The following is a 10994-nucleotide window of genomic DNA, read 5'->3' on the forward strand; positions in this document are numbered from 1 at the left end:
ATAACTTTGACCTTGAAGGAATTAAGGAATCTGGTGGACGATAGGAAAAATGATTTTGCTTCAAGGTACACCAATACACTAGCCAACCAAGCACTTATCAAACACCTTCAAGTAGGCTAGGACACTGATAAATGTGTCAGACAAAGATGAAGATAAAGATGACGAGGATGAAGAAGATTGAGATGATAAGGAAGATGAAGAAGACAAAGACAATGATACTTAATAGCTATTCTAGAGTTAGAAATTTAGAGTCAAAATGCCATATGTCACATCACATCAAATGAGTAGAATCATACTTCAGAAGACTAGATTGAGAAGTTAGACAAACAACTGAACTAAAATGAAAGACTTCAAATGACATGAACTGAGGCAATTGGAAATGTAGATTCAAACTCATAGACTGGTTCAAAAGTACAATTGGTAGAACACTCAATGTTCATAAGCTCTATAAGGTATCTAGTAGCTAGAGTTCTAGTAGATACACAAGTTCCGATCCCCAAAATGGGATGATTGGGTCTTATTTATAGGTGCCCGCACCGAGGTGTGACTGGTTGCACAATCATATAGGGTAAGACAAATGTTGGTAGCTAGCAAGGTTAGCCAGTCTGGATAAGGAAAGACGATTAAGATAGAGAGTGGTTTAGAAACCTTGTCTGGCTCCTTGTCTGAACAAGTAGTTAAGGAGAGAGAAGCACTTTCAGATCTAGGCCTACTAAAATGATAATGATGCTTATTTCAAATCTGAAAAGGTTTGAGATGGCAGCTAGAAAAGTGGTCACCAAGTGGAAGATTCAAAAATTCCATGATCAAGCCGAATGTCAGCTGCTAGAACATCCCAATGTAATTCAAGTTTTGAACAAGATCCCCGAGTAAGTGATCCCAAAAGCAGTTATCAATGGGAGTCCTCAGATAAGGAAAATGACCACAATGAACATACAAAGTGTGGTGATCTAGTTGGAAATGTTACATTGTGGAAATCTCCCTGCTTACAAATGTACGAAGGTAATCAAAGATGAGATCAAGTCCACACTTGAAACACTGTAGATTACTAGGAAGATACTTAATCGCAGTGTACATATCTTACTAGAGAATAATGCATCAAGTAGGAGAGGTAGAATCACGCGGAAGACAATAAGAAAGCAAGAACAACCTCTCAAACTACTCTTCCATCTGGTCATAGTAACCCGAACAATGATGCATGCTAAAAGAGACTGTCATGCATTATATTGAAATTGTGTTGGATTCACTAGTTCTCATGTATGCCTTGTTTATGCAAGAAGATGAACTACTAAGGTTCTATCCAACCCTCTATTCTATATAAAATGAACCAGCAGATAAGATGGCTTATTTTCAGCTTGTGGACTAGCTCAATTATTGGCATTAGCATACTAATGCTTTATGGGTAGCTTGGACCACAATGCTCGATGCCACTGAAAAGAAGAACACAGTTCTTGAACTCAAAGAAGACCTTGCCAACTTGAGAGATATGATGGGCCAGTGGAGAGATCACTTGGGGTAGCTTGTAAAGTATACAAATGATCTTCTACAAGTGACTATCCAAGCATTGAAGATTCCAGAAAAAGAGTTACTCAACAGAGCTAGCAATGAGCCACAATTGAGAGAGATGGCTGAAATTCTGTTCGAGGCTAGAATCAAGGTGAATTAGCCAGATCCAGATGGATCAATGAAAATTGCCTCCATCTACCACAAAATGGGCAGAGCCAAATTGACAAAGGATAAGAAGACCATATATGGCCCTAACACAAAGAAGCACCATTAGCTTCCCTCTATGAAGAAGAAATGTCGATTTCCATAAAGGAGCAACTTGAGCAAGAAGCCATTTACATATTGATTATGAAGGATAATGCAACCGCATTAGGGAAAGAAATTGCGTGTCAATCGGACGTTCGGGCGATGGAGATTGAAGGCTTGGGCCCTATATCCCCTTGCAGTAAGGGGGACAACCCCCCCCCCCCCGTCTTTATATGACACGGGGTAATGGCCCAAAGGGGATCTAGGGCCGAGAGGTAGCTTTAATCTCACTTATCGAATCGTCCAATGAATAAGGGGCGGGTAAACTAGGGTGTGATCATCTGCCGTGCCGACATGGGCAACGACGTGCACTAGCATGATGGCCACACCCCGCGAGGCGGATGAGCTAGGGGCGCTGTTTTTGTCCTGAATTCACCCTAGTTAACACCGGACGGCAGAGATTCGGACCCCCAAACTTGGGCCCAAATGCCCCGTAGTGAGACACGACAACCCCCATTCTGCCACGTCAATCGTTCCTCGAGCTAAACGTTGGGCGCATGCATAAACACAGGAGGAAGGACTTGGCATGAGCAATGACGTCGTCTTCCCCCTCCTTCTTCAATAATGTCTGTGCAAACGGCCAAATTTGGAAGAAGGTGGGTGCTGGGGCTGGGGTCGCTGCAGTGAGTGGCGTAGTGGGCGTCCACTATTGCAATCGCAGTAATGATGGCCTCTCTGCCTCTCTTTCCGACTCGATTTCCTCCCGTACAAACGGAAACAAGCCATGGATCGAGGGCTTATTGCCCTTGGCATGCCTCGCTCCCCCCTCGTCTGCATCCTTCACAGAGCCCAGCACTGGTGTTTCTTTTCCCTCCTCCATCAGCTCAGCCGACGATAGTGCAACTCCTTATCAGCTCGCTGGAGTTGGGCTGCGGAAGAAGAACATTCTTGGCTTGAAGAACATCACTATCTACGCTTATGGTAGCTACCGTAGCCTTCTGTATGATGCTATGCTGTCTACACATCAGAATAAGGAGTTTATAAGGTGAAAACGTGTCATGTGTTTTTTGTCTTGCTTGAACAATACCCGTAATGTTGGGGTTGTATTGAGGGTATATTCTGTGCTCCTCTGTACACCAACCTACGCAATTCATCACGCCAATTGCCTTGAAAGATACAACATTTTCATGTCAAGAGATGATGTTAGCATACCAATTTTGCAAACAAACAAAGGCTTTGCCTTACCTTACAGTCGATCTCTTCGTTTGTTGCATGATTATTGTCTTTAGCTTGTTCTCAGTCACGGAAGTTGAATGAACTTAGCAGTTTGTTTGAGTTAAGAGAGGATTCCCTTCATCTAATTGGCTTTCTTTAAGTGCCATGCATGAAAACGCACTTTTTGAACTCATTGTGCAGATGCATCAATCTGAAAAGCTGCCCTTTGTTTTTCTGCAGGAGTGTACGCCAATGTGGCGAGTCTCAGAGATAGGCTTGGTTCAAAGTATACCGACCAATCAGTTACTGACTTGAAAGAAAGTAAGCCTTTTCATGATGATGTTGTGGCATCAGATTTTGACATGACCGTGAGGCTAGTAATTGTGTATGGGCGGCTTAAAATTGGCTCTGTTCGAAGTGCTTTCAAAGAGTCCATTGGCAATAGAATACAGAAATTTAGTGGCAAAGAGGATCGCCCACTTCTGGAAAGGTTATTGGCTTTCTCTGTCAGCAACACAGCAAGCTTATGTAATATCTTGCAATTCTGATACTCATTTTGCCCAAACAGTTTTACTTCCTTGTTTAAGGATGATATCAAGCTACCAAAAGGGACAACAATAGATGTGAGGCGACAACCCGGGCATATACTTACAACAACAAGTAGGTGGTTTACGTGATCATGAAATGCAATTTTTTCTTGCCAACACAATTCATGTTTCCATGTTTGTTGGTATTTAAGTCAGTGAAAATATATAACTTGTCGGAGTCCTTTGTAATTATCGCTATGTTTCTAGGTATTTAATAGGCAAAATTACCAACATACCCTTGTAATTTGTGGAAATTCCCAAAATTCAAATTTCAAAAATTTCCAATGTACCCTTGTATTATTTTGGAATGGATTTGCCTCGGTTTTTCCATAGTGTAATCTTTATGACAATGGAGTTATATCTTACAGTGTTCTAGACAAAAGTACTCACCAATGAGCTCACAAATAGAGGCATCTGTGTCTAAAAATGATGAACGATTTCATCGTATGTGTCGACAATACCATTTTTTAAAATCCTACTTCTATCATCTTTGATTGAGGGAGAATCAATCTTTCTATGAAGAGGTGCAAAAAAAATGTCATTAGAGATAATTGAGAGGTTAATGAGGGGTATCTTGGGAATTTCGGAGAAATTGAAGGGCATTTTGGGAACTTTAGGTCAAATATGAGGGGTATATCGTGAATTTGAGGGTTTTTTTTTGGGAATTTCCTCAAATTACAGGGGTAGTTTGGTAATTTTCCCTATTTACTATTGTCTCGAGAGTCAACCTACATATTTGTGATCTTCTAAAAAAGATTTAGAGTTTCGTTATGAGAAATGTTTGACAACATCAAAAGTGCCTCACAACTTTGCATGTTTATAGACGTGTGTGTGTGTGTGTGTGTGTGTGTGTGAGAGAGAGAGACCACGTAAATATGGATATCATATAATGTTCCGATGAAGATACGGATGTGATACTTTCTGCATACATGTGCACAAGTATGAATATTATATAATGTTCCGATGAAGTTATGGGTTTGATGTATGTACCTGCATACTTTCTGACGCACATACGCACCATTAATGGCATGAGTATGTACTCACAAGTCTATAATGTTCCGATGAAGTTATGGGTTTGATGTATGTACCTGCATACTTTCTGACGCACATACGCACCATTAATGGCATGAGTATGTACTCACAAGTCGATTTTCATACATAAGTATAGACAGCACATGTATGCATGTATGTCTCTATGCATTTTTTTCAAAATGCTATTTTATGCTACCTGACATGTTGCTATGCCTGGCAGTTGGCGATAAAGATCTTGGCAGTCTACAGAGTCCACTCTTATGTCGTGCCTTTTTTGATCTCTACATTGGAGATGAACCCTTCGATACAAAGGGAAAAGAAGATGTCAAATCAACGCTTGCAGCACTTGTAACTTGTAAGTAGCTAGCTTAGGGGTTGGAGGCATGAATGAGTTGTAACACTTCATGAGGGCTGTGAGTTAAAAGGCCAGAGTTGGTAGTTCATTTAAAGAAGCTCCACATGTTCATTTGTTAGTTTTACTAGCTTGGACAGTGTGGAATTAATGTTGTGCAGTAAGCAAAAGCCTGTGAGACGGTTTCAAGATCACAAGGATATGAATAAAATACCTTGAGCTAATTGTCACCAATCTTGATTAAAAAGAACAAGCAGTTCAGTTACAACGATAGCGTGACCGATGCTGCAATTTGAGGACTAGTAAGTGTCAGAGGTATGAGGGGGGCGATGTAGCATAATGACTTGTTTCTGTGTAAGTAGGAATTTATAAGCATTTTGTCTTGAAGTACCTTGTCCATCACACATGACTAACAAGAAGCTCTGCATTTTTAACAATGTCGTTTGGATACTTTGCCGTACATCTACAAGGGAAACCAAAGTGATGTGTGTGGATATACAAGGGCTAGGGGATGGTCATACAATGACCATTCCCTGTAAAACGGGTTACCAGGTGGCGCCCGGCGGACTCCGACGGAGGCCTAGAGCAGTCTAGAGAGCACATTTTACAGGAACGATCCCTCCATGACCATTCCCTTCCGTCACACTCAGGGAAAGGGGGGCCAAACAGTGCGCCCTGCACAAATTCCGAGAGCTTTCTCGCAGCGTCTGCCAAATTGTCCTACTGCTGACATGGGGAGGGTTGATTGGCCGTGAGACGACCATGGATTCTTGACGACAGCTGACATGCTATCCACTGGTTTGCTGAGCTATGAAAAACTTTCTGTGGGCTCAGGTGGCAGCAATCAGTCGGCTGCAGGGGGGCAGAACTGCACCTCAATTGATGGCACTGGTCCATGCTCTCTGACCCCCGACTTTGACAAGATAAGTGCATTGATTAACTTGTTTTGAATGAAGTGCATGACAGGTATGCGAAATTGGCAAAATGATGTGGGTTACAAATTTACATTGAGTTGTGTGCAAGCCAAGCATAATGACCTCTGGGAAAATTTGGGGAGATTGCCCAGCCTCTTTCAATAATGTGACAAGGTTTTTCCTCTCGTCCCCCCTTACTTGCTAGGATTTGGAATCCTTACTAGTACAAAAGCGGTTACAAAAATATTAGAATATCACTTGTTTTTGAACGTTTGCTAGCTTTGGAGATATCATACACCTCACATTGCTTCCTTACACTAGGGTCTTGGCTTGTGGAAAATTGCTGTCAATTCAAACATAAAGCTCCTCAAATCATGTATCTGAACGCTCTTGATCGTGAAAATCTGTTTTGCAATTTTTTATTTTCTTCATGAATAACGAAAGCATTGCATTAGTACACATTCTCTTGAGAGATGCTTTTCTTTGTTGCACTCTGCAATTGAGGACGATTGGTTTGATTTTAGAAGGAAGTTGTGACTGGCTTTAGAGTTAGGGCTTTTGCATCAAGGTCATAGACGCATCTGATCCGTGTGTTCATTTGGCCAGTCACTCTGAGACCAGAGGAGAGGGTATGGAACCATGACCAGCCTGGACATGCACGTCCTGCTAGAGGCTCACAAAGGTGCCATGCTCAGTCCTAAGATACTAAATCATGCTAGATTGTGGCAGAACATGTCTACGTAGCGCAAGTGACATCTCTCCTCTTAAAGGTGAGGCACAACTGTCGAACTTCTATTCTTGGATCCTTTCTGGACTTTTGATGCTGACTGTTTTTGATGCTTGTGTATGCATAACCAATGTAAACTCCTCCAAATGGGTGGATACTCGGGATGTAGGGACTGCTGCGATGTAAACTTCGACCAACCAAGTTACTAGGTAGCCTCACTATTGTCGCAGAATACTAGCCTTGATGCCAACTCTGCCTTGCGAGCAAGTATGACCACTCGAATAGTCTTGTCGCGAAAACATTGCGGGTGAAGCTGAAAGGTAAGGGTGTTGATCCTTTTTGGTGTTGATCCTTTCTCCAATCCCTTCCATATCCGCATACAGGGCAAGTAGATCTTGAGAGCAAGTAGATCTTGGTTCTCAAGATCTGGGTTTTCGTGTATCCGATGTCAATCTTTCTTTAAAGACACGGCAATGAAGATGGGAGCTAATAAGTCCATGATCGGGACTCAAGATCTGGGTTTTTGTGTATTCGATGTCAATCTTTCTTCAAAGACATGGCGATGAAGACGGGAGCTAAGAAGTCCACGATCAGGACTCAGATTGTGGGAGAAAAAAAAAACCGCAAGAGAGGTTCCTTGGGTTCTTAATGGTGCTTTGGTTCTTCTTGGGTTCTTTGGTTCTTGATGGTGGTTGATTCTTTCCTCGAGTTTGCGAAGCCGAAGCACACACAGAGCTCTAATACCAATGTCAGGTGCAACAGAAGTGTTTATGGATTTTAGCTCGGATCTAGTACTCTGCACAAACACAAGGGACACTTTACTTCACTTGAAAGAACTGAAAGAGAGAGAGAGAGAGAGAGAGAGAGAGAGAGAGAGAGAGAGAGAGAGAGAGAGAGAAGAAGAAGAAGAAGAAGAGAAGAAGAGAGTTTTAACGTCGTAGGAAACTATCCCAAGAGACCTTAAAGATCTAGCCGACGAGGAGTTGAACTCAAGACCTCTTATTCAAGAGGGAAATGGCATAACGAATCTGAGAGAGAGAGAGAGAGAGAGAGAGAGAGAGAGAGAGAGAGAGACGACACAGGGATGTCGGGTCCCAGAAGCCACGTCACCATTTTGTGACATTTCGAGTGGGGTCACTCAAATGTCCTAACATCATGCAGATGGTACTAAGATGTAGAAGTCACATAGAGAGACCTGATCATGGCACATAGGATTGCGGCTTTGACCAAGCGATTTGGCATGGACCACCGTCCTAGAGAGAGTGAGTCTGAGGCAGGCCAAATGAACGCATTGGACCGATGCGTCTATAACCTCGACACGAAAACCCTAACCCTAAACCCGTCACAGCAGAAATGCAGAGGTAGCTTTTGGAACCCCGTTGTACGCAAGTCCCGTTCTTGTCCGTGGCCATGGGTACTTTGCCTCTTCAACCTATCCTGATTCTCTAAGGGGAGATGAAAGAGTGTGAAGAGGCCGCCATAGACTCATGGTTGGTGAAATGGATCGCCTTCTTAGATATGTACCATTTTATTGATGCCCAACGACTTGGGAAGCTTTAATTTATGCTTAAAGGGGAAGGGTTCTTACTCTTGGTAGAGGGGTTACGATCACAACCCACGACTTGGGCAGAGTTTCAACCGATCTTTCGTGCCCCCTTCGTGCAAGTCGATAGGATCGAGTGCTTCAAGAAACTTTTCCGATGTGAGATGGGAAAGCTAACTTTGTATGCTTAGTCACATGACTTCAAGGACCTTCTCCACAAAATGAAGGCCCTTGAAGACCCAAAGGTCATTTTGCAAATGTACCTCTTCGGATTGCCGCCAGCATATCCAAATGAGTTACGCAATCGCGACTACATCTATAACTACATCTATAAGTTTGCCAAGAATTATGATAATACCTTGCCATCAGACGCGCCACTTCCACAGTGGTAAGGCGTGTCCCAAGTGAAAGAGGAAGCCGTCTACCTCCGCACTGGCAGGTACTTCGGTAAACGCCATCGACATTTCAAGTACTCTGTCTTGTTTTGATTTATGGATTGTTTCCGGTTAATGCACGTAGATGTTTGGGTTGTCGCCTTGATAAGCCCATATTTGGCCCGCATGATCTTCTCCTCATTAACGGAAAGATCAATTGCCAAGCCAGTGTCTTTACTCATAATTTTATAATTTCTCGTGTGGTACAAGCTTGAGTTTAAGCGCCGTCACCCGTTGTCAATGGATTGAGGTTGTGACCTCTAAATCCAGCACCTCCGCATTATGAGCCTTGAGCATGATGTAGGTATTATTCTAGGCATTTCATGGTTTTAGGATAAGACAACTTCTCTGTCTTATCAATTATGCATCGCATACAATTTTCTTTGAGCTTGATGGTGTATACCATGTGGTTTTTCCTCCCCGACCACCGAATGTGATGTGAATTTGCTTTAGCTAATGGATTCAATCGTCGTCTCATGATCTTGGTGTTGAGCTTGCAATCTGTTGGGTAAGAAATTCTGTTGGGAATTTTATTATCATTGTCACTCTTCTTTCAAAAAGTGATGATGTTATCGTATCAGAAACTTGTGTGTCTCTGTTTGACCATCATGTGATTGTTAAACGTTATTTGGATTCCCTTTTGGTTGAATTTGCGGACGCATTTTTGTCGGATTTTCAGATGGTCTTCCACCATCTCATGGACCCGATCTTGATCATACGATAGAGCTTTTACTTGGTAGCCATCCTGTCTCTCGACAACCTTGTAGGTTCAACCTGAAAGAGAAGGACAAGATAGCTAAGCAGCTTCAAGAATATCTTGCAAAGGGTTTTATTGAATCTAGTAAGTCTCCGTGGGGCTCTCGCCAAAAAGGAGGATGAAGGGATGCGATTCTATGTAGATTACAAAGGTCTCGATAAGGTCACCGCCAAGAATAAGTATTGTTGCATAGCCCGAAAGAGGAGGATGAGATAGCTAGGTAGGTAGCTTCAAGCCTATCTTGCGAAGGGTTTTATTGAACCTAGTAAGTCTTCGTGGGGCACTTCGGTTCTCCTCGCAAAAAGGAGGATGTAGGGATGCGCTTTTGCGTAGATTACAAAGGTCTTGATAAGGTCAGTATCAAGAATAAGTATCCGTTGCCTTGCATGGACGATCTTGTCGATCAACTCTTGGGTGCTGGTTATTTCACCAAGATCGATTTACGGTCCGGGTACCATCAGATACGGATATACCCGCGTGATGTCCCGAAAATCGTGTTTCGTCCACATACTGTGTTGCACATGCTCCACATGAACCTTCTAAAAGAACGATTGGGACATGGTGACTCAGTGATCCGTTCTGAGGAAGTCCGAAACTTGAAAAGCGCCACTTGTTATATTTCACTTGAACCCAAATCGATTCTAGATCAAAGGGTTTGTACCTTGAATAATTGATCAAGTGGAAGCTTTGTCATGAGTTTCAAACTACGTTGAAGAATTGCTTCCCTGATAACTGAGGATATTGCTAAGGACAACAATAAAAAAAATAAAGGGGGGAAGTGTTACGTCCCAAGACATCAGAATGGGTGCCTGTAGTATGTCCAACCAATGTGAACCTGGCCCTTTGGTTATTAAGTCCTATAAATAGGGCTTGGGTCTCATTTGGGTGATCACCACACTTAGACTCTAGGTTCTTGTCATCTCTACCCCCACACCCATATTGGTGTGGGTGTGCTGGTATGAAACACCGGCCCTTGTGGTAGAGGCTAGCCCGTTTGGTTGCAGGCTCCAAGGCTCGGGGGGTGAGCTCGTATTGGCTCTATGATTGGGAGGTGAGCTTGACGTCCGAACATTGTGTGTGTCTAGGTGTGAGTTTGGCTTGGGTCATGTCGTGTGCAGGATGGATCCGGCGAGGGACTAACATGCCCTTTCTTCATTATTATGGTATTCCATACCCAAAACCTTAGGGTTTTGAACCATATGTTTTCTTGCTTAGGCGATTATTTGTGGTTGGCCTTTAATATAGTTCATTGACTGTTATGCCATGAACAGGAGAATCATGGAGACACCACTAATTGGTACAGACTTTCGTCACGATTTCCATAGAGGAAAAGGGTTATAGACACACTATGGACTCTTACATTCTCTTATGTCATGCACAGTGCACTATTTACTGGTGAATACATAATGCATAGCCAACCATATGTTTAGAATCCGCAGCACAGTTTGCATTTTGAACATAGATTGATAGTCATGCATGACATTTGAAGCATCCATTACCTTGTTACATCTTTTGGTTTTGTTTTGCTCGTGCTAGAGAGCAATTGAGTTTAAAAGCTTGCATGCTGCACAGTATAGCCTCAACAAGAGAGCATTGAAGTTTTAGAAAGGACATGAATAAGAGTGTGCATGTAATTGCCTTGTGAGAACTCGTTATTTTGCAAAAGAGCGAGAGACTTGTA

The 10994-nt window shown here is 42.7% G+C and overlaps 1 protein-coding gene across 2 annotated transcripts; it reads left to right on the forward strand.

Annotated features, from left to right (window-relative positions):
* Positions 1–2274: 2274 nt before the first annotated feature.
* LOC147420016 (fatty-acid-binding protein 1-like) lies at positions 2275–5206 on the forward strand. 2 transcript variants are annotated; one of them, XM_086504669.1, is made up of 5 exons: positions 2275–2733; positions 3208–3288; positions 3322–3457; positions 3536–3627; positions 4807–5206. In XM_086504669.1, exons 1-5 carry the CDS (start codon positions 2346–2348, stop codon positions 4947–4949), a joined length of 840 nt encoding a protein of 279 aa, XP_086360795.1. In that variant the 5' UTR covers positions 2275–2345; the 3' UTR covers positions 4950–5206. The 2 variants fall into 2 exon arrangements, with proteins under 2 accessions (XP_086360795.1, XP_086360794.1); XM_086504668.1 differs by having other exon boundaries at positions 2279–2733; positions 3208–3457.
* Positions 5207–10994: the final 5788 nt, after the last annotated feature.

The sequence above is a fragment of the Adiantum capillus-veneris genome, chromosome 28 (genome assembly GCF_014529385.1).
Source record: "Adiantum capillus-veneris isolate H3 chromosome 28, ASM1452938v2, whole genome shotgun sequence".
Lineage (NCBI taxonomy): Eukaryota > Viridiplantae > Streptophyta > Polypodiopsida > Polypodiales > Pteridaceae > Adiantum > Adiantum capillus-veneris.

Coding starts and splice junctions, on each gene's coding strand:
- LOC147420016 (XM_086504668.1), top strand. CDS start 2,346: ATGACGTCGTCTTCCCCCTCCTTCTTCAATAATGTCTGTGCAAACGGC. Junction 3,458..3,535: donor GATCGCCCACTTCTGGAAAG/GTTATTGGCTTT, acceptor TTGCCCAAACAG/TTTTACTTCCTTGTTTAAGG. Junction 3,628..4,806: donor GCATATACTTACAACAACAA/GTAGGTGGTTTA, acceptor TATGCCTGGCAG/TTGGCGATAAAGATCTTGGC.